The sequence below is a fragment of the Pleurodeles waltl genome, chromosome 9, assembly GCF_031143425.1.
Source record: "Pleurodeles waltl isolate 20211129_DDA chromosome 9, aPleWal1.hap1.20221129, whole genome shotgun sequence".
Classification (NCBI taxonomy): domain Eukaryota; kingdom Metazoa; phylum Chordata; class Amphibia; order Caudata; family Salamandridae; genus Pleurodeles; species Pleurodeles waltl.
In genome coordinates, this window is record NC_090448.1 from 814,828,875 (window position 1) to 814,853,246 (window position 24,372).

Consider the following 24,372-nt stretch of genomic DNA (forward strand, 5'->3'; position numbering starts at 1 on the left):
GATTTTATCTGAGGGAGCTTGACGTGCTGGTGACTAAAATATGTTATCTTTGAGTGGAGTGTATGAAAGAAGTGTTACAGAGTATTACTACTGCTCCTCTTTATCGATCAAGAAACACAATGCCTCATTACAAATCGTACAGAATAATCTGTGTTATTCCAACCTCATGCACCCTCAGAGTTACTGTTACCAGAGTTCTGGTAATTCTGGGATAGCAAGATTTTTTAACGAATAACATGCAGAAATTAGTGTTTCTGCCTCAATTTCTGCATGTTTTTCCTCCGCATTTCACTGGGAGATTTTGTCCAAGATGTTCAGGTGACAAACCACAGTCTGGAGTCCCAGTGGGGTCGGTCCTGTCACTAGCCCCATTGGTATTAGCAGAATCAATTTTAATTAGGCCCATGGGATCCTAACGGACTGCTAGTCAGGCACTGGATCAGCTGAATGTGTTTGGATCTCTGAGAGGCTGTGGACTTATTAATGCTTGTGAGGAGTTCAGTATGTGCAGCACAGATTCTGAGGGAAATGCATTCCCTCCAGCAACTGACTAGATCTGCCAGTGATTGGCTGAATTGTGAGGTGTTGCCTCCAATCCGTGGGTTTGTTGTTAACAGCTTGGTTTGTTTTGAATGTGAGAAAAAGCTCTGTGAGTTGACATCTACGCAACCAGAGAGCGAGATAAATCCTCAGGAGGAGCTTTGGCAGAAATCAAACGTTGATGCTGCATGGGAAAACAAGTGACAAAGATGGCTGTTGCTAGGCAAACTTGGAGAGCCTGCGAATGCTACAAACCTATTAAAGTTTACAATACCATCAAGATACAAACAACACAGTAAGTCGAATTTTAACTATGGTAATGGAACCTCTAGCTCCATGTGGTGGCACATGGAAGGTACCCTGGTCAATGTCTCTCCTCTTGCAGTCACCGCCCTTGAATCCCTGGCAGGTTTGCTATTTTATGGTCTATGGCCTTCCTCATGGTCGTTTTAAGGGCTTCAGAATTCAGTTCTCTGCCACACATTTACTCCTCAGATGCATGTAATGATACACTTGGACATGCACAAAAATTGTACTTTAGGGTTCTGCTCGTCTGTTTGCTGTTTGATGTTGCAGATGTTGTGACCCAAGCTGAAGGTTACGTCACTCTCGTAGTTTGCTTAGATACAAGGTACACAGGGAGGGGCAATCCTAAAGCTATTACCAATAACAAATTAGTTTTGAAAGGCAAGCCCATGAATGAGTGATAGTGATAGGCGTACAGTGGCCGTGTTTAAAAGCCCACAGATATTACAACACGTCAGAGTGCTTGCGCGCTTGACCTAAAAAAGGATACACCATTCATTGCAATATTTTTCCCTGTCACTGCTCTTCTATGCAGCAGTGTTATTCACCACAATATGGCCTGCAAAGTCTTGCCTTGCATTGGAAATTTTGCCCTTTCCACATAGTCAACCCAGATTTGTTGTGCCTTTGGCTGAACCCTATTTTTTCTGGCTATAGAACCTTGAACGCTTTACCCTCTCTAAGCAGTGGTAAAGAGTTGTGTTCCTCCTTTCAACATAATGAAACTGGTATACACGATTGGTGTACTTAACTTACCTATACGTCCATGGTACATGGTACCAAGGTGTACCCAGGGCCTGTAAGTTTAACGTCAGAAGTGGACTGAAGCACCCATTGTGCCACCCACTACAGTGACAATGTAAACATGACTGCAAGCCTGCCACCAATAGCCTGTTTGTGCAGGCTGTCACTTCAAATAAACACTTCTGAAAGGCCTTACCCTTTGTTTCAAACATTTATACATCACCCCTAATTAGGGTTTGTTGCTCATAAGGTAGAGTGCATGGCATTTAAAAGTAGAACATGTAAAAGTGTGGTAAATATTTCCTTACAGTGACCAGCCCCTAAAACTTATTTTCACTGTAGCAGGGTTGGTGGTGCTACAGAAATGCACACAGATGCAATATTAAATACTAATACTGTGTCCTGTTTTCACTGTAGCAGGGAAGACTGTTCCCTATTAAAGCACTCAATGCAATATTAAATACTAATACTGTATTTCAGGAATCTTACCTGCTAGAAAAAAGATCAACCAGTTTTAATAGTTATTAAAAATCAATTCAGTGGTGAAGTCTGATATTTTCTAAAAACCACAGAAAAATAACTTTTAGAAAGTTATTTTTGCCCTGCCTGAAGTCCCTACAGGCTAAATATGCATTTTACTCTTCCACTTCTGACAGCCTGTAATTAGCATTTAAGTGGTTGTGAATTGCCTCCCAAGAGCAAATAACAGGTTGACTGAATGGCCAGAGATGCATCATCTGAACCTGAGAGGATATGCAGGAAAGGCTGGGAGAATCTTTTTTGGTATTAAAGTATCACATCCTGCTTGAATGGCACATCCTGCTTTACAGGTCTGCTGAGGTTTACATGGGCCACACTTAAGATAGGGTTCCCCATTCACAGGCGAATGTTACCTGATACGTGGGTGGTGCTCTTTTGTCCTATCAGCCAGTCATGGCCCAATCACAGTGGTCCACTTTTTGACATTACAGTGTTACAACCTGTTTGACAGGTCTGCCCGGTTGACATATAACATATGGTGCACACTTGGAAGGAGGACAGAAAAATGAGACAACATTTTGTGTATATCTACTGCCTAGTTGCTGAAAACTCAGATTTGTTCTACCAGACTTCTGCCTCTGAGTGTGTAGGGGATACAGGGACTGCCTAAAACTGGATTTTAGTCTTAAATGTGGGAGGATACTAGAATAACCATGGTACCCTCCTGACAAACCTCCTGCCCTCAGTCCCCAAGTTTAGTATGACCGAAGGCTTGAAAATGCCCAAAGTGGGAAGAATCAGCCCAGGTCCTTTTACCCAATCAGTGGTGGGTCCCTAGGGGTCATTCCCACTCAAAACCATGTGGCAGGCATAAATGTGGCTTCTCCAGCCACCAACTACGGAACACTCCTGGACCTATGGAAGATCAGAAGCCTGAACTTGCTGTCCAAGACCAGATGAGAGTTAAGAAGGCTTGATCTGTTCTCCTTCTTGTAACCAGGACAACAAAGTGGAGTCCAAGGTTCATAAAGCTGACCTACTGTAAAAGCTACAGGGACACAACAAGCTACAAGAGGCCTTTTACTTCAACTTCGCAGCTGACCAGTGGCAAATTGACCTGGACTGTACTCTCCCATTGGTTTCTTCCTGCAACCCTGAGAGTCTTTGACCAGGATGAACCTAGTTAGTGTATCAGGCCTGCACCCCATAATGGTCAGCATCAAACTGCACCTGGGTCCTGTTGTACTGTGGCATTTAAGTATCATTAGCACTTTCTGCTTCTTGGTGACACTATTTCAACTTAAAGCTTCAAACTTTAAAACTTCACATCTTCGGTGCCACTTATTGCCTTTTTGCCATTTTGTTTGTTAATCTTTACTCAATCCATTGTGGTATTTTTATTGTTCTACATTACAACCTTATTAGGTTAAGCCTGTGTGCTCTGTGTCATAGCTACCAGGCAGTTGACTCATGTGTATTTATTGACTTTAGTGGTTCACCCTGACAATGACTGTGATTAATATCTGAGGTGGGTGCTTACATCCCTCAACTTATAACACAATTCTTTAGACCCTGCAACAATCTTAAGCGCAGAATATTGCTCTACAACAATAGTGAATACAGGATAGGGAGCAACACTATATTATGAAGGTAAGGATATATAGCTATTGGAAGATTTCCTATTCCCAACTCTAAATCTATGGACCGTGACCACCTTCAAGGTGTATAGGTGTGTAGTTATAGTAAATGTATACTTACCTATACACACTATCTTCATGATATAGTCTTAGTCAATATTCTACATTGAATATTGTTGCTGGTCATTATTCTACACTACATTTTCAGGTCTATATTTTCTTGCTTGATATTGTTACATATTACAGTGCTCTCTTTTTAGGGAAGAATACAATTTTTCAGTTTATGCCTAGTGACTGTTGTGCAATCACATGTTGTTGTTATCTGCCTAGAACATTAATTGCCCTGTGGAGCTCCTTAGTCTTATCTAGCTATTGCAAGTCGGGGCTTGCATGTCCGGTTGGTAAAATACATGTGTGGGTTATGTCATACAGGGTATGAGTTGCTTGGTAGATGAAGTTCTTATAGAAGCTCCAAACTTGATGCTTATGGTCAACAGAGCTATCGCGAACAACTAAACTAAACTATTTTTTTCTTTTATATGACGTGACAGTGACAAGAATGATCAGCAGAATATAGGTAAAATAATGATTTTCTGGTTGTGTCACATTAACATGTATATGGACAGCTGCGGTTATTGGTTTCTATTGTCCACATTGGATGTGGCCATTGTGGTGCTTACTAACAGGAGTCCTTCACAAAACCTGGCTGCATACAATGGACTACTTAGATTAGCACCGGTTGGCCAAAGGAATCTCTGTAACATAGAAATATTATTTTCAGATTTTAGAGAAATTATCATTTTTTATAAGATTGTGTGACTTATAGGTTAATATATCATAAGATGGCATCCAAGTTTAAGTCAGTTTGTTGCCAAAGCTGTCCTTTCGGCCATATGGGTGTGTTTACTGTAAACCAGAGTCAAGTGCGCAGAGGAGAAGTAGCACAACTGAATTGCCTGCCCTAATCTTGTTATAAACCTCATCTCTGAGAAATTATCACCTGCTCCACGGACAGAGAGAAGAGTGTTTGGTGCAGAAAGAGGCAGTCAGCAGATCCAACCTTCTTCTAGATGGAAATCAACACCATCCCCCAGACTGAGACTGGAAGCTGCTTCAGATGTCTTCTTTTCTAGGAGGCATTGCTTCTCTCACCATAGACCTAGTGTATTGTTTCATCTGTCTTACACCAAGGGTAGCTGTACTCTCTAGGATGTGAACTGCTTCTAGAAGCAGTACTCTTCTGGTATATGTCTGACCTTTTGTGAGGAAATGGCATTTGTACAGTGTTGTCTACTTGTGAAAAGGGGGCACATAACCATCCATTATAAATGATGCACTGCAATCTTTGCTGCAAGCATTATCTGGTACATCCCAAGAAACACACGTATTTCCCCCAAATAGACACCACATACCCGTGGGTTCTCCACTGACCCAAATAAAGTTCACATTGGAAAGCTGACTGTATCTCGTACGTCCCTTCCTAGGTAGGGGGCATCTTTCATTTGATTCTATTCTTTCATCTCCAGAAGGAAGCAATCTTCATCTTTGTCCCAGCTCTCGGCTAATCTCTCCTACCCTTACAGAAAGGATCCCTCCATTCTCTTGCCACATTTCCACTACCCTCCAAACATCTTCCTATCTGGCAAACAAAGGCTGTGTTTCACCTAGCTTCAAATTATTTGTATCTCTTAAATTGATGCCAGCTTTTACCCGGCTGCCTTTCCAATCCTTCAAAACAAGAACCACCTACGGTCACTATTTGCCAGCTCAGAGCTTAACTCTCAGCTGGCACCACCTGTTGTTCCATCTCTCCTCTGAAACAGAAACAACATTTTACGTAAACCAATCGTGCCTTATCCCTATGCAGGAGCCCCTTTCCATGTATCCCCTCTGCCCCCTCACCTGTTCTACCAGAAAAGAACCATCGATCTGTGACACTGACTCCACTTTGCCCTAGCAGACAGCAAACAAAATGCACCAAATACACTTCTACCCTTGTCTAAAGTAATTAACCACTTTTCACCTAGCCCCACCACCCTTGTCCATGGAGCTACTGATCACCTGGCTCCGCCTCTCCTACTTTCCCTCAGTAATCACCCATCACTTGACCCCCCACCTCATTTCCTCTACTTCCCAAGAGATATCTCCTTTCCACTCTCCTCCACCTGGCCGCACGCTGTCTCTCTCAACCACTGTAAAGCCACCTCTCTCCAACCACACAGCCACTTCGCCAGAGCTGCTTCTCACCTGGTCCTCGATGTGTCTTCTCCATCCATATATAACAGTTGTTTTGGGCCACGCCGGTTTGCGAGTCGAGGAAGGGGAGGCGCATGCTCCGCTCAGCACATAGGCGAGCATTGTAACTCCGACAGTGTTCGATGGCTTCGCGGTAGAAATCCTCTCCTAGCCTATGAGGGAATAAGGAAAAAGAGAATGTAGCCAGCTTAATTTCTACCTTCATAATTTCCCTGCACAATTCTCGGTGGTTTAAGTGGCTATAATTTTATGGAAACCTTTCTGCTCCGTGCCCCAAGTGTCCTGTGCTAAAGAAGTGAGTCAATGGAAGCAACTTAATATTTGATATTTCAGCACATTCCCAAGATCCATCAACTCCTCTAAAGCAACCTAATACAGATACTAACTGAAATTGTATAATAGCCATCGTTCTATGAATTCTATGTGTTGATAACAAACGCTACTATCAACACACATAAAGACACAAAAGACACTGAATCCACCTGGGAAGAATGAAAGGTTGCGTTACAAATATAACATGCAGGTTCTTTGCAGGAAACCCATCAACTGTCTTGGCAATATTGTCAACTGTAGTGAGCTTCTCTGCCCACCCTGGATCAGAGAGTGTAAAAGCAATGGTGAGCTGGTGGGACTGCACATCCATCAATGTTGAACTATCAACTGCTGTGCCTCTTTTCTCATGAATAGTAGTGTCTCTACGTTGGACTGCTAACACGCCTTATATGAGATAAACCTTCGCTAATATTTGCTAGTTTGCTTCTCCTCTATCTCTGTCAGAGGGAGAAAGAAAGAGACAGAGAGAGACAAAGAAAAAGAGAGAGAGAGAGAGAGAGAGAGAGCGCGTGAGAGAGATGTGCCCATGTGTATAATGCTGAGCTTGTTAGAGAAATTTCAGTGTTGAATTTGCCAGTAAGAGAAATATTGTCTCTCATTTATGAAAACTGATTCATTTTAATTTGAGGTTGCATAGCTGCAATATATGGCTTTTGTGTAATATGGAGCTAGATGGCAATCTAAGGTTTCTGAGGAAATCATAAACCAGTAGCCCGAAGGCTGTGTAGTTTGTCAATGTCACCAGACCCTGAGATGTTGTCTTATCTAATGTTATGTTATGTGTCCTTTTGGAGCAACCTAAAAGTTACCTAACGCTAGGTAAGAGCGATCGAGAGGTTGCAATAATACCCGTTACTCATTATTTAGGTTTGTATTACATATTTATTTAGGTGCCTTTTTGAATAAGGAAAAGGTTTATTGAAACAGAAAGCAAACGTTACTGCTTCACGGTATAAAGTAAACAGGACAGAAAAAAAGTTAAAAAATCAGCCACATAAACCTTACCTTCTTCAAAAACACAGTATAGCTACAGAAATCAGAGCTCTGTTAGAAAAACAGGGCAAACAATGGTACTGAATGTAACTAGAATGTTCAGATTTCATGAACAGACTGTTGGTTAAATAAGAGGCAGTGATTATTCTCAGCGATGGTTCAAGCTACTACCAGTGAGGCAGAGCTTATAGGGGACCCTAATTGCAATTGAAACGTCCCGGCTTCATTATAAGACAGTTGATTAATTGATTGACTGACATTGTAGTCAGAGATAGTAGAAGCTATAGTGAGCACTGGCAAAGCCAGCAATGTGTCTTAATTGCATTTAGAATGTTGTATGCATATACAGAGAGAGATAATACATGTAGTATAGCTCAATATTACCACCAAGTGTTTCTAATGATATTATGGCGTATGGGCCATAGTAGAGAGCCCCTATCATTTATTTGTTTCTGATCTCATTATCCACTGCTGTGACATAGCAAAAGTTAATACCTAAACTAGTTAGTCACTGTTGTGTTGTCATAAAGGCTCTCCTGGCCTGGCTGACAGGCCTCCGTGAGCTCCTGTCTGTACAGCGCTCCTTGTCTGCTTTGCCTGAAAGCAGAAAGCACTGCTGCACAAGGGAGAAGGCGGAAGGTGCTGGGACCTGTGTCAAGAATGACAGGTAAGTTCTGAAGCCTTTGAGACACAGATACTCAAGAGATGCCATGTTATGTATGGCCCCAATGACTCCTGCGCAATTGCATGGCAGTTGAAAGCAAGGGCAGATGATTTTGGGGGCCATACATAACAAAAACGTATAGATGGGTAAAAAGTGAATTATGGAGATGTTTTTCACCTCAAAGTTCAGAGTGACATCATGGACAACTCAAGCTTCGCTAAGAACCACTTGGTGAAAAAAATTCCCGTAATTTACTGTTACCCCTCTATGATTCTGTATATACTTTGCGAGGCAGGTGGTTAGGTAATGTCATCTGAACCCCAAGATGGCAATATACAACCATGCCGCACTTTGCCCTTTATGTTTTTGGTATTCGCCTGGTTATTTGGGGGGAAGGTAGCTTGCAAAAGGTGCAGGGAAAAGTTTATTGAACATCAAAACTGAATGACTGTTAAAACAGAAAAAACGTTTCCGTTTTTAGTACAGAATCTGTCTGCAGAAGGAGGGTGGGGCTGGTGCTGTTCTCTGCAAGGTGCACCTGACAATAGGCAAACATGAAAATTAGAATGCTCATGACTTGTTTAGAACAGAATGCTGATTAAACTACTAGCAATGGCAAAGTTCTCCATAGTGGTTTCCGGCTTTCGTTTTGATGTCATCAAGAATGTAGAGTTTTTCACAAAGCATACTTTGCTTTGTTAATGACAAATTCTGTCCATGCAAGGTCTGGGCCGTTGAAAATATTCTCTGCAGGGGCAGCAAAACCTGGCACTTACTGGAACAGCATTCTTCAAGTTCTGCTTACTTTTCATAAATAGAATTTTGTCTAAACTATTGGCAGTTGTAAAACTTTTCTATGTGGTTTTGGGGCTGTCACTATGATGGAATTTCCAGAAAATATGAAAACAATTTCATAGGTCTGTTGGAAATATGGATTTTCTAATTAGAAACACGAGCAACCTCGAAAGCTCGAGCCAGGCTCGAGCATGAAACTTGGCTCTGGCTTAGCTTGAGGTCCTGTTGTAACCTCACACCCATAACGAGAAGATCTTTCATGTGGCACCTTCCTGCCATCCTCCCACCACAAAGGATGTGGCTTTATGGCCAGAGTTGCCATGGGGACCTGGGGAATCAGGTTTGAGCCTCGGCTTCGGCTCAACATCTGTGATTCTGGGCAAATCACTTAACCTCCCCATGCCTACAAACATTGCATGTGAGCTGTTTGATGTAACTGGTGGTCGTGAAAAGCATTCCAATAAACCTAAGGTTGAGTTTGCGCCTTATTTTAAAAACTGCACAAAATGCACATAGCAATAAAAACAAAGCCTTAGCATAAGCCAAGACAAATAGATACCGATTTATTGGCTGGTTTATACAAAGTGAATCAAGGAAACCTGGACAAATTGTGGCTTCTCACCTTAAATTCCGTTATTTTAGGCAAATGTTTTACTTCACCAAACTCTTTGTTGTTCTTCACTGCATATGAAAGCACTTCCAATGTGAGTTCAGACTTCCAGTTGTACAAAAATATCTCTTTTAATAAATACTTCTCAGTGCAGTGCTATAATGTGCCCTATTAGTGTCAAAGCTTCCACATGTTAACGAAATTTACTTTTTTGAATTCTTAAGAATCTTTATCATATTATGCGCCATGATTTACTTGGCAAATATTTTCAGGGCCCAGTTCATGCGTGGGCTCTAAATCCGAGTCAGATCCTTGGCTCGGCTCTGACTTGGCTCCTTGCTAATTTGTTGGCTCACCCACCTCTTTTAAACCCCACAATTTTATGCAATGAAAGCAGGCAAACATATAAGGTACAAAGTCAACAGGAGAGGAATGGGGTAGACACTGGAAACATCTGTTTCTCATTCACCCACCTTATGAATTACATCTGGAACTAAGCATTAATTTTAAAGCTCTGTTCTGGGAGCAGGAACTGCAGAGAGATTTGATTGGATGGTTGAAAGTCGCATCCGATGGGTGGGGGAGAGGGATGGGGAACATATCAACCCATGTTTGGCCCAATTAGTGTTTTTTCAAGCAACACCTTTCACGAGGTGACATTCTGAGATAAGGAGGCTGAAAAGAGAGGGGCAAGAAACGAAGGAAAGAGGACAGAGACAGTGTCTCCAAAAAAATGGAAATTGGGACGTGATGGAGAGGCAGAGAAATTGGTGGAAAGAAGGAATGGCAGCAAGCGACTAAAAAATAAGGGGATGCGGAGTGAGTTGGCGGGGGAGGTTTGACTAAAAGAAGATAGAGAAGGGCTGGAGGGGAACATAGAGTGGAGAATGAAGCCTGAAAGTAAAAGGGTGGGCAGTAGAGGGGGTAAGGGTGTGGGTGGGAACATTGAAAGGGGAACTATGGATGGAGATAGAGGAAAGAGAGAGGGTGGGGAAAAGGAGGTAGAACTGAAGATGGGGCAGCTGGAGTAGAAAGTGGTCAGAGTACATTAAATAAGAGAGGAAAGAATTAAAGGTGCAAGAGATTAAAGAAAAGAAAAAAGCTGAAACATTACTCGGGAAGTGAGAGGTGTCGAAGTGGGATGGACTGCAACAGAGATGGGTATTAGGGGTCAAGGTAATGGAAGGCAATGAGATGAAAACAGGAGTTGGAGACACAGGGGAAAAAAGAAAAGGAGTGGGGAAGAAAGTGGGAACGAATGGAGATTATAGATCCAGATAGCATTGTGGATGATGTGAGGAAGGGTTACTGCGGTTGGAAAAAATTAGAAGAGTGAAGAATACGTGCTGTTGACGGGACACTGAAGGCCGATGAGTCAGTAACCATAGTGTTAGAAATGGGGTCTCTAGCTGGCAGTGGTTTGCACCCTGTCCAAGTAGGGACCCTCACTTTAGTCAAGGTAAGGGAGTCACACTGCTAAAATAACCCCTGCTCACCACCTTGGTAGCTTGGCACAAGCACTCAGGCTTATCTCAGAGGCAATGTGTAAAGTATTTGTACACACACAGTAACACAACAGTGAAAACAACAGAAAAGTGCTCCACACCAGTTTAGAAAAAGTTTAGAAAAATAGCCAATATTTATCTGAGTAAAACAAGAACAAAATGTCAAAAATCCAACCTACACAAAGATTAAACCTCAGTATAGCGCTTAAAAACACAATAGCTCCAACTGAGGCTGTCACCATGTCATTGACGGAGTCTTTCCCAACGGTCTGACACCACTCACAAGGAAGTGCCACCTAGTCACAGACCCCAGGCACAGTACCTTTGAAAATGATGAGGAAGCAAAGACGTTGCACAGAGTTGAGGCGTCGGTTCCTTAGTGCGAGGCAGGGGAAGTAAGGAATTGGTTCCTTACGGTTGCTGGGGAGGTAGTGTGGTGTTGGTGGTGAGGCATTAGTTCCTTATGATTTGGCGGTGTCGATGACTCCAGCAGGTCAAGACACGAGGCGTAGACTTCGCAGTGTCGCGATCACACCATGGGGCCACAGGTGCTGCGGCTGAGTTGGGTGTCCCGGACGTTGGAGGCACGGCATTCAGGACTCACGCTGTGGCGGGACTTCAGAGGCGCTGAGGCCGCATCAGGCCTGCTGCGTCTGTCATTGCACTCAGTGGGGACCACAGCTCTGGTACAGGGAACAACGTGGAGTCAGACAGCAGCACCGGCTCCGCAGTTGCTCTGGAGTCGATGTACTTGGTTTCTGCTTGGTTTCACCATAACTCACTTCCAAGGGCCCTGGAACTGGATTTGGCATTACTTGGCAAGTCAGGACTCTCAGCAAGTGAGCCCAGGTGCTGGCAGACGGAGTCTTTGATGTCCTTGAGACTTCTTAACAGGAGGCAAGCTTGGTTCAAGCCCTTGGAGAACCTTGGAAAGCAGGATGTAGAAAGTAAAGTCCAGTCCTTTCACTCACAGGGCAGAAGTACCAGCAGCAGGCCAGCACAGCAAAGCAACAGACAGAGGGACATGTCCTCCTCAAGCATCCAGCTCTTCACTCTGGCAGAATGTCCTGAGTCCAGAAATATTCTGGAATTGCTGGGACACCCATCTTTGAGTGGTGAATTAGAAATATTTATAAAATGCACCAACATTTTTTTTGTGAAAGGAGCACCCTGACTTCAAATTGCAACTGTGGTGCCCTTCAAAAAACAAAAAATTAAACAAATAAGTAAGAGCCGGGGGAACAACAGTGGAGCGGGTGGGGAAGGAGAGTCGGGGATCACTTAATAGAAGAGAGAAAAAATTTAGCACAATGGAGAGCAGCGGGGGAAGCAACAGATATACAAGGGAGTGGTAAGCTGTATGGAGGTGTGCTAAAAGGCAGGGATATGGGTGGGGATTCTTGAACCCTCCCTCATAGCACACGAAGAATAGTGCAAGTGCCCTCCTAAAGGTAAGCAGTTGAAGAATTCAAAACTATAATCCAGGTGAGGGATAAACACATGTAAGGGAAGGAAAACTATTAAATAAAAAGCAAACTAGGTTGAAAAAATGCCAACCAATGACCTGGCCCATGTCCACTATATGTAATTGGTATTTTCCACAATGGGTCTTCAACACAAGATATTTAAAAGCTGTCTGTAGGTAATATCTAAAAATGAATAGAGAACACAAAAAATGAGGGAAAGCTAGTAATAAAAAGAGAGAACATTAAAACAGGAGAGGAGAGAAAGGCAAAAAATAATACATCAATTTTGTCCATTCGGCAAAGACAGAAATACAACCAGATACTAAGACTGAGTGTTTTTACAAAACACTGAGCTGAAGTATAAAACCCACTTGTAAGGACAAAATATAGGAAATTAAACTACTATTAAATTACACTTAGAAAGTGATTACCTCTAGATTAGAATCGACTCACAGCGAGGAACGCCAAACAAAGGCAAATAACGATCGTATAGGGTAAGTTACCACAGGCAGAAGATTTAAGAGCTTGCACGAAGAGAGAGATTGGATTTGTCAGCCACACAGCCTGTACTTTGTTGAAAGTGAGGTGTGCATCGTGATACAACCCAAAATATCCAGAAATTGACCTCACCCATGGTGAAGCAGTGTTGTTTTCGGTTGTTTGCAAGAAGTGGGCACAGGAACTCATTCCGAGGGAGCAGGGATTACTTTTCATCATTACAGTGCCAAAAAGGGAAATACAGGTATGAAAAATAACCTACACGCGTGAGATAAAACGACAGGAAGTGTAGGGTGAGGAACAGAGAGGCATGAAATGAATCAAGACTCAGTAGCCTTGGTTTGCGTCCTTTTAAATTTGGAATTTCCAATGACAGCAAACTGCAGGGATCTGTAATAAATTGGTCCTATATAGTGCCTTCTGCATTAACTCAGGGACGTTATACTTTTCAGTTTATAAACAGACTTATTAGTCAACAACCCTTGCTTTGGTAGCACCGGTGCCTGGTAAATTAAGTACTGAGAGGAAATCTGCATTATCAGTCACTTTTGTATGCCTTTAACGTTGCTGTAGGTTTGTCAGGCAGATTGCCGTTTTATTGGTACTGCACAACGTCACTGTGTGCTGCTGGTATCACACTATTACCAAAGAGTAGGTAGATAGGATGTGCCCATGACCTCAGCTGATCTCAGCGTTGTCCTCTAGTGCTGATACAAAAATTTCACGGGAAGATTCTGGCCATTCAGACGGAACTATGCATCTCTGCTGGATTGTAACATTGGCAACTTTTGGAAGAACAATCCAAGCCCCAACGTAACTCTTCCCTGCTTCTCAAGGCCACCTTCTGGAAATTAAGAACTGGCTTCTTTCCACGCCAAGGAGAGAGTTTCCAATGAGTTTCTTTTGTTTTAGAAAACCGCTTTTGCAGAGGTCTGATGTATACAACCTAGTTGATAGTTCATGGGCACGGCACTATGGAAGATCTGCAGCATGCACAGATGGAACGCTTGCACCCCCACTTCCCCAGTTAGCACCTCGGCATATACTTTGCCCTCCTCTAAACTTAACCACCCCCGGCCTGAATTTTAATAACCATCCATAAACTTTCTTCAGTCTGCCAAACATTATCTTTGTGTAGCAATCTAGTAACTGTAGTCCACTGAATTCAATATGAGACACATATGCTTGCTAGGATACTGTGACAACAGCACACAGGTGTTTTATGTCAGACTGGGATGAACACGTCTGATTACATTTAAAATACAGAGGAAACATGTCTTTGTTTCGGGACGTGGTACTGAAGATGAACGAATAACTGGACAATGGTGACTACTCACATGCACAATAACTAAGGCAGATGTGGATTACAAGCCTTCAAATGGATAACAATTGTGAGGTCCCCACACACAATAGGAGGATGCCAGAGAGAGCTGCTATAGGTCCACAAGTGTGCAGTATGGGGTGCGCCAACAAGCCCTCTGCTTGTCTGTGAGAACGGGACACATTGGTACAGTAAGGGGGTACCCAGATGAGCCTTCTCGCTTTCTGTGTTTTTTGTGTCACTTTTTTTGGTGGAGGCCGAGCGTTTTGCCAACCACTAAATGAGCTCACGTCACCAGACCTGTCTGACTTTTTGTCAGCAGTCTGTGCCTCCCAGCACATGAAGCATCCAGAGAGTAACACTCGTACATCCGCTTGTATCTTGGCGTGTACTATGCCTAGAGTTTCTTTGTTATTTCTGTGCCTTCTTACTGGCTATGTTGCTCCTAAAATGTCCCTTACAAGCAACGCCTTTATATTTCGGGTATGCTAATTGTTCTCTCTGGGCCCATGATATCTGTGCCTTCATGCTTGGTGTATGTTAATCCTAGGTGTTCTTTTGCAAGTCTGTGCAATTGTGCTCGTTGTATATCAGTCATGGAAGTGGTGATGAAAGTCTGTCCCTGGTTACATGGTGAGTTGCATTCCCAGGGGTTGCATAGTGAGGCTGTGCCTTCTTGCTTGTTTCCATTCTTCAAAAATGATCCTTGTACATCAGTAGCTCAGTATCTGAGGTGTCCTACTGCAGGTTGTACTTTTAAGTCTGCTTTTGTGTTTGGTATAATATATTCCGAGTCCTTAATTGGTTAAAATAACAAGAATAATAATTATAATAAATGTGTGCAGCGGACCAAAGTTTTTTATTAGAAGCGCGTCCCCAATGCTGTCGCAGAGTAGGGCTGCTGGATCTTCACCGCATAATTTGCCTCTTTCGATCACCACCCCACACATCCTGCCTGTACCTCACTTCTGCAGCGTTTTTGTCCCCTTCTTTCTCTTTTTACTATCATTGTTTTCTGGCTTTGTCTCTCTTTTCTGCCTTCCTCGTACCTGATGTGAGCCGAAGTCAGAGGGGGGTAAATCCCAGCGCCTGCATCCTCCAGCGCAGAGGTAGCACTGTATACCGGTACACAATGGCGGCCTCTCAAATCTGTGACCTCCGGCCTACTTTGGTAGGAGAGTAAATCTGTAATCTAAAAAATGCAGAGAAACTCTCGGAATTTGGCTTTGTTCCAGAAGTATAATCATACTCCGGAAAACGCTGAGCACAGGCATTTAACATACACAATGGGCAGCCTGCGAATATTCCAGCAAAAATGGCCCAGCCAGTGCACTGAAGAATTGTCAACCAAAAATGCTGATTCAGATCATGGAAGGAGCGGTCAACACCCACGATGTCAGTATAAGGAAAGATAACTTGATAAATCTCTATTGGTTCGGTTACATGCAGAGAGCAAGAAAGTCAACTGTCCGTTACATTTAATAAAAGATCCTTGCAGGTTTGCCTCGAATACTTCTGTTTGAAAAGAGAGCTTATCAGAGGGTGGGACAGCAGTGATATCTTTACTTCTCAACAGAAAGGCGGCCAAAAGAAGAACTGCAGAGAAGATGTAAGGCATTCGAAAGTGGACAACTGTCCATGGCCCTGATCACCATGTCTTGCTGCAAAGCCTTCCAGAAAATCTCAAATGTTAAGTAACCAAGGTGTTGTTTAAATGTTTTTTTTAAGTAGGACGAGAAGGCGTGGGGGGCAGAAGAAGTATTTAACTGTGGAGAAGTTTGTTCTAGGGTTTTGTATACCCAGTACAATGTTTAAAAAAATGTCCAATTACGGATAAAGTTATACAACATATACAGCACAAACTAGTATGAGGGACGTATTATGCATAATAATATTCAGTGCATGTGCACTAGAGCGCAAAGCTTTTTGTTTTAATGTGCTAACGTTATGACAGTGGCCAATTTCACATCACAAGAGCTTCGTGAATAAAAACTGCTCTTCTAGGAGCACCGCCATTTAGTTAGGTCACTGCAGTCATCTTTATTTACATGATTCTGCATTCAACAGTGTTTAATTTGTAAATAAATAGGTGCTGGTGCTCAAAGCTCTCCTCTGAGACACACGGCTGCTGCAATTAAAACTTCGAGCACAGAATACTGAGGCGGCGGAACCCTAAAGCCATCTTGGGCCTCTAATCTATTTACAGCCACTCCTTGCCCCTTCAGCTCATTCTTGCAGCTTTCTGCTTTATCCTTTTGTGACAATTTTCCGTCTTTCCCATGCGCCTTTAACTCGCAGTGGATGCCTGATGTAAAATAAGTGCTGGCCCTCAAAAAGATGTGCCAGTGGCCCCCCACCGGCTCAAATTAAGCACTGGCATTCAGTCATGTTCTCATGTTCAGTAATGCAAGGAGCCTCACAAATACATGTGCCATCACTTGAGGAGTCCGGAAGACAATGCAATGAACATCTGCGTTGCTTTCTTTGGTTAAACACTGTCATTTTGGAGAGAAGCTGGGTTTTGTCTGTTCTCTGGGTAATGGGAGGTCCCGACGCTATTCTGTGTGCAAGGGAGGAGCCAGATAAATTAAATAATCGCACGTTCAGCCATGCCCTGAAATACACTAACCAACTGAGCAAAGTGAGCTATCCTTAGACTCCCTCATGAGGTTTGCAGGGTTATTTTCCCCTTGAGGAAATGTGTACAAAAATGAGGCATGGTAGTGCATTCCACGGCTCCTTTTGCAAACAATATGGCCATAATGTAGAGACCTTTCATGAAGTTTTGAGTAGACACACATAAAACAATCAAGGACTGCATACTGACGCTGACCTTCCACAGAAAGGTTGGGGTAGTCGTCCATTCGTTTGATAAATTGGGAAACATTTGTATTGCTTCATCTTGGTTGTAATGCGATTTAACAACATAGTCGTAGTAATTATTAGTTCGTCTTATTTGTAATGTGAGCTAGTAAAATGGTGATAATAGTTATTCGTTCATCTGCAGTCTGTTTTATTCCACTAAATGCATATGTTAACTCAATTTGCTGCTCGGAAAATTGTAATTAAGCAGTCAGTGTTAAGTTAGTTGGAAGGGTTATCTCAGAAGAGCAGGATCGTGCCTTCTTTACTGAGGACAGGAGTGATGGCGTCCTTCTAACAGAATGTTCCAGAGACGGGTTAAAGGCGAGGAGTTTTGTTTTTCTAATTTTTTTGTATTTCCAGGATTAGCTAGGTGGCGTTTCTGAGTATGCAAGCATGTCCTGTTAACTTGAGCTTTTCGGTGACCAGGCATGTGCTTATGTGTGTGCACTTGTTGATAATACACGAGGAATTCTCAGTGAAGCGAAGAGGTGCAGCCAATGAAACTGGATGAAGGCAGTTATGTGCATGCAGTGATATGGGAGTGTAGTTAAATTTCATTGCACCACCTGAGGCCACTGGTGTGTGGGACAGGATGATGATATGAATGTGAGGACAGTGATGAGCTTTTTGAGTGAAGTGTGATCAAAGCATGGTTGTTATTGGTCACTTCAGACTCGACTAAATTAGTATGAGGATGCTCACTTTAGCTCCCACCTCTGCAAACCTGTTGCACCCCTCTGCCCCCCAAATCCACCTCCAAATAACCCTAGGATGTAAACTATCAGTTTAGGGCAGAGTTGAAAAATTAGAGTGAATGGAAAAATGTCCACTGAACCATCAATTTCAAGCTGGACAGCAGATAATGCAAACGCACCAATAGTGTTAATCTGGTGACTAAAACAAACTTTCAGATGTGATCACTACCTCATCGGGGATACAAAGTGCTGTATAAAGGCCCATACCAAATAACAACATTAATCACTTTGCTTTCATGCGTGTTATATTGCACCAGGTTGAAGAGTCATGCTTCCATGTCCTCTCACCAGACAATTGAGATTTCCACACATCTGCAGCCCTTGTGGTGAGGGGGAGGGGGCCGGCAGGGTGGTGGAGAGCACTTGGAAGCAGCCAGGAACCCTGCTACTGTTGTGAGGACCTCTTGGTTCCGTGTTGGTTCCCCCTGTTTTAGTTTCAGTTAATTTCATTTCACATTTTTATATTTTACTTATAGTAATGCTGCTTTTATCAATGACTCTTTACACATTTTAACAGCTACGTTTTATTCTAGGAAATATAGAGAACATGCTGATTGTTTTGCACTACATGTAATCAGTACTTTCTGTCCAACGCTAAGAACACTGTACATTATATGCTAGTTTGTGTTGATCGTTCAGAGTCTAACATATACATACATCATTACATCATGACCGTGCTTCCAATACAGTACGATTATTATATTATATAAGTGATGCACTGACCCGGAGGGGCAGAGGACATTCCAGACAGGACTGCCCTGCGACGAATGCTGTTTGACTTGCTGGTCAGCTGGCACTAATCTACCAGGCACCAAAAGGATTGCCATCTCTATCGCAGGCCAAAACCTGACACTACCCTCTCATATGGGGTTGGGGCTAATCCCTTAAATCAGGCCAGGCTGAAGGGTACACTCGCTATGCTTTCGAGTGTAGTTTTAGAGTTAGGTTGGAACTTCTAGACCACCTAGAACATCTAGAATCACATTCACCGTGGTTGAGTTGTTTATCTGCTTTACCATGTTTATAATGCGGATTAATTTGCTTTGTTTCATTTGCCTAATTATCGCAGCTCTTTCGCTTTATGCTTGATTGGGATTGCTTCAATAAATGTATTGAAAACTTATTTTGCATCTCTTTGTGTCTCACCTGGGCATGCATGAGTAATACTATAAAAGGGCAAAATCTGTTTCCAAGTCATCACTGGGAGGGAAGTGTCATGCTCAGGTTGCCACAATCATCTTCCACCCCGGTTTGCTTGGGGTTCACATGAGCTATTGTGAGCTAGCCAGAAACAATGCCAACAGTTTCTGACCGTGTTGACGGACTCAGTCTCCCACTTTCCAAGGTTCTGTAGTCCTAATATGCAGTCCTCTTGCCACGGTAGGAACCGTATAACACTACCATTTAACTTAGCAGCCAAGATGGGCAGAACCTCTAGGTTAATTAAAATAATACCTTTTACAATGGAATAAGACTACAATCTCACTATCATAACAAGCACCAACAGAGCCAATAGGTTTCACCTTTAATATGCTGCTGCTGACCTACTGGCTTTGCCAATACTTGTTTGTTTTAGCATAATCTTTTGGTAATTATACCAGAAATCGCCCAATGATATTGGCTATACCATTGCAATTAGTCAAGTATTGGAAAAGCCAATCTTGACGGATGGATGGCGGGAGGTGGTGGGCAGAAGAAGGCGATCATGGTCTCAAGGAGAGAAAGCAATGAGAGCACCGGACAACTGGGGTGGGGAGGCTGGCTGTGAAGAGTGGACAGATAGCACAGGGACGGCAGAGGGAGACAGTGTGCGAAGTGTTAGATACTATAAGTGTGCCAGAGAGAGTCAGCTGAGACAAAAAGAACAATGGTACATAAAGATACCACATTAGGGTCCTTTATGTTGGGTGGGTCCCTTCGGGTCTCTGACCTCGCAGCAATTAAAAATTGACTTTAAAAAGTGTTCCCTCTAGTGCTTTATATTGATGTCCTTTAAAGGGAAAACACTGATCCTTTTCTCAATTTTTTTATCTTGACTATGACTGTAAAAACCATTTGAGCAATCCACGTCAGTGAAGTAGCTCTGGTTTACATTTCACATGGTTTACTTAATTTACTTCCCTTAGAGTGTTTGCTTTTTACAGTAAGCTGTTTTCCTGTATTTTTCATGCAGCATATTAATTTATAGTGCGTACTGTGAACTGCATCTTCTGGGGGTGTCTGTGTGAGTTTAGATTGTGGGTGGTTGTTTATAACGGCCCAAGACTACGTGCTCTCAAGTCGAGGCTGAAGGCAGTGCAACATTTCTCCAAGTGCATGTCAGTTGGTCATAAAGGTGTTCAAAATACATGCATGTGCAGTCCTTGGCAACTCTGCAGAGCGTACACAGCAATGGTGACATTTGCCACTTACAATTGCAACTACTAAAATAAAATGAGCTGCTTACAGGTGAATGCGCGCGGGGTGGTAAATGAGGTGCAATGAAGTATGTTTAGAGGGAGACAGGGAATAAAGGGTGGTCCAGACGAAATGAGGTGTGAAATATGCAGATGAAGGATTCCTGAAAGATGTGACTGAGTCACTCTGCAGACCACTAATCTTCCACAGACCTGAGTAATGTTTAATATGTAGTGTCATATTTTCTTGAGTTGAAACATTTTCAAGTCTAATTTTTCACAACATTATCAATGTTACTCATTTATCAGATACTGCAACCAGGCACTTTGCAAACCCAATAGATCAGGCTTCTTTTAGGCAAATGTTCGTTATAGTGTGATGCATCTGGATGCAATACCAGAAAGCTCAGAGAGGCACTCAAATGCTAGTCTGGTGGCATGCTGTATGATACATGTTTTAAGCGAAGCACTTAACTACATCGGCCACACCTCATGGAAAGGATTCAGTTAGGCTTCTCTGACCACATCCCTTTTAGAGACGACCCCCCACCCCATATTTTCCACCCCACTTAAAGCCCTGGCCCTGGGGTTGAGTGATACACAATTAAAGCTTGACAGGGCACTGACATGTGGGATTGAGTGGTATTTGTCCAGTCGTATGAATACAACGAACTGTAGGTGGTGCTTTAAACTGGCATTCACAGTCCAGTACTGAGTACCAGCACTGCTTTAATTTGAATGACAGAGTGCCTCCACCTCTCAGCACAGCTGCAACACACTGAATGGGAGAGTACCAGCACTTGTCAGGGGGGAATAGGTACTCTAAATAGTGAGTACCTGCGTATTCATTAGGACCAGACTAGCTGTCCCAGACATTAGGAGCTTCCCGGGGAGAGTGGAAGGGTGTGGGGGAGGGGGTGCTTTTATTACTTGGGGTCAGTTTTGTACCAGTGCAGCAGTTTTAAAAGCACTGCAAAGTTGCTTGTATATCCAACAGTTTTCAGGCAACAATAAAAGTGCCAAGATAACTGATGATTAATGTACCTGCTGGAGAGAGATGGGGTTTTGTATAGTGGCAGTTTTGACTCATCTATGTTAGCGCAGAAAGTTAATATGCCTGCTGCAAAGAATGTGCAATATGCAGATCACAGAACAGTATTTTATGTGCATAACTCACATGGATACTGCTTTTGTCAAAGAGGTCCTTTTGTTACTGTGCAGCTCATAAGTTACAATCATTTTCTAGCACAGTGAAATATAGATGCATACAAACTGCATGGTACAGGTTATAAAGTAATGTTTTTACCCCGTTTTTTAATATCCTAATTTTGCTAAAAAGGGTTTGGGTAGAAATAAATTGTTATTAGTACAGTTAACCCTAACCACTGTGTTACGTTCTGACTTCTGGGTTTATGCTTCCCAGGCCAAGCACTCTTAAAAAATGCCTACTAGTAAGGATGAAATGTGAATCCTACACCTTGGAGTCCTCTTTGTCAACATTTTCTACTCACTGATTTACACGCGTATGATTCATTGCCTCTGTATGTGTGCGTGATGTAAAGTGCTCTAACAGAGAGGAGCTATAAAACAAATGAAATACATGTGAGAGAAGAGCTGGAGAGATGAGAGGCATTGTTTGACAGTGTGAAAGAATCATTGATAAAAACAATAAATCTTTCCTATCTTGGTGCACTGTAAGGTCATCATTTACTAAGCTTTAAAAACGAATACAACTGAATATATAACGAAAAAGTGTTGCAGACTGCACCGTTTTCCCCATTTTCCCAAATGTTTTCTTTGGAGGAGAACCTCCCAAGCCCCATTGTACTGGTCAGGATCGCTCGCTATGCACCCTTGGGGGTGGGTCTGAAAATTTGCCAGGGCAGCTTTTAGTTACCAGTCCGGCCCCAATTTTCATTTGAAGCACTGTCTGTATGTAGAATGTATTCAAGCAGACGAGAGCACCGGTGAGCCTTCACATTAGTTTACGATGGGAGAAATTCGATTTTCTTGATGCCTATTAACACTGTGAAATAAGCATGTGCACCACCTGCGCGATACACTGATGAACTAAGGGGTGAGCTGGGAAGGATGCGTACCCAGGAAAAAAGGTAGTCGTCCCGCAACTTACCTCAGAAAGGCACCAGTTAGTTGTTTCAAAAGTTTCCGAAAAAGTCTTCTCTGCGCAGCCCATGCCTCGTTCCAACTGAAGTAATTCCATCGTTCAAGGATCCAAGCACTTTCAACAGGGCCACGTGGTCTCTAAAACAACCGAACTGGCTGCTAAATGAGCGAGGCCCTGCGGGCGGCGCGGCGGCGTGCAGGCTGCGCGGCCGGTGCACTGCGCGGGGTTAATTCTCACGCTGTCAGGGCGAATTGTCTAACTATCCTTTAAACGCCTCGGTGTGAAGAGCGCCGCGCCTGAATGATGGGTTTCTCTAACCCGCCGCACAACGTGTCTTCAATTTTCCCCGCTCCGAGGTCCCCACAGAATCCCATTTGGAGCCGCCGGCGGGGGTTCCCGCCAAGGCCTTGTCTGCTGCCAGACGATTACATGGAAACCTGGCTCTTGTCAAGCCCACTTTATCCTGTTATGCAGATGGCGCGCAGAGGGCCGCGGCCCGCTTGTCTCCGAGCAGCCGCGACACGCTCCCGGGCCCTGCGCGCGGGGCTGGCCCACTCTGCCGGCTCGAGGGCGGCTCTCGGCGGACCCCGGGCGGGGCACGTGGCGCGGATGTGACAAGGCGACGAACAAGCCAACTTATCGGGGCTGGCTTCGGAGTTCACTACAGGAGTAGGCGGCAATCCGCAGTCAGGCTCGAGGGAGGCGAGGGACTGTCAACACCAGTGCTTGTTTTGTGCAGTGTCAGAGGACCGGGCATTATTCTCATCGTCAAATTTTAAGAAAGAGAGAGAAGGGCAGAACATGAAGAGAGGAGTATGAGAACGACACAAAACAGAGGCAAATGGATTGACCATGGTTGAAAAAACCCCGCGACAATGGAGGTAGAGGAAGGATAAGGCTCGAAGTGGAATCAAAAATCATTTTTTCACAAATTCCACACAGATGCCATTCGCGCAACTGTAAAAGGGAGGCTTCCAATTTTGTGTAATGTACCTGTTGCTGTATTTTACCCTTTCTTGAAATATCACTTAATCTAGTGCAAGTCAGTGAACAAAATGAGTCTCTTTAGTCTTTTAAGTGACATCCCTCTAAAGTGTTCCTAGTTTTGGCACATTTCATGAGTGTGTGGACCTTCTATACGTGCCAGCAATCTAGTTTAGTAAAAAAAATGTATTGAAGAACGTCGCTCATAATCATTCATCCTCACATCTCTACCAACTTCGAGCCCCCTCTTGTAGCAACAGTTGCTGCATTTATGCTAAATGCACTTAATTACTACTTCTAACGCGACGCAGCTGCTCAGTACTCCATTCTCTCTTGTGCTACTGTGACCAGCTCTACCCTTGTCTATTAAGACACAAGTGTCAACTTTCCTAATCTCTTTTATACTATTAAATAATCCGTGCGTACTTAATTTTGACATCAGTACATACTCACACTTGATTTTGTTGACAAGAGTGCCCTTTCTGCACGTCTTTTATATAACAATACAATGCTCCCAGCTTGTCTCCTGTGACATCACTAACCACTCACCACTTGTCTTCTGTGACATCATTATCATGCTCACAGACCTCTCCATTTGCTTCTTCTGACATCAGTAAACACTCCCTGCTTTCTTCAATTTGATCCTTGTTTTTGTTTTTAATACAGCTGCTTTTAAGATCTCTCCTATACTACAATGGTGCAGATGCAAAACACATAAAAGATTTAAACTGGGGCACTGCTACAAAACTGGAAGAGCCAGAGGTCGATTGTAATTGAAATTGTAAACTGTATTTATATGGTGCTTACTACCCGTGACAAGGTATTAGACTGCTTTCCGATAAGTAGCACTCTGCTCTGGAACCAAAGGATAAAAGATGTAAGGAGTTATGAGATAAGTAAAATGCGTTTTTATTTTTTCTCTGTGGATTAGTAGTGATAAGTGTGTTAAATTAGTAGTCATTGTGATCTCATGCATTTACTGTATTTTTAAAGGAAGGGATTAATTGAAGTGGATTAGTAAAGTAAAGATTGGAATTGTTATTGGGAGTGGTGGACGTGCGCCACTTGGTTAGATGAATTGGATAAAGGAGGGAAGAGT

General features: G+C 43.1%; 1 protein-coding gene across 6 annotated transcripts in view; it reads right to left on the reverse strand.

Annotated features, from left to right (window-relative positions):
• Positions 1–24,372, reverse strand: part of DPF1 (double PHD fingers 1) — a 467,038-nt gene that overhangs the window by 329,513 nt on the left and 113,153 nt on the right. For 4 of the 6 annotated variants that reach the window (XM_069208087.1, XM_069208083.1, XM_069208085.1 and 1 more), the window contains exon 2: positions 5,955–6,115. In XM_069208087.1, the coding sequence (XP_069064188.1) occupies positions 5,955–6,115 (161 nt within the window). Of the gene's footprint in view, positions 1–5,954; positions 6,116–22,295; positions 22,826–24,372 lie in introns of those variants that run through there. The other 2 variants (XM_069208086.1, XM_069208084.1) reach the window with 2 other exon arrangements.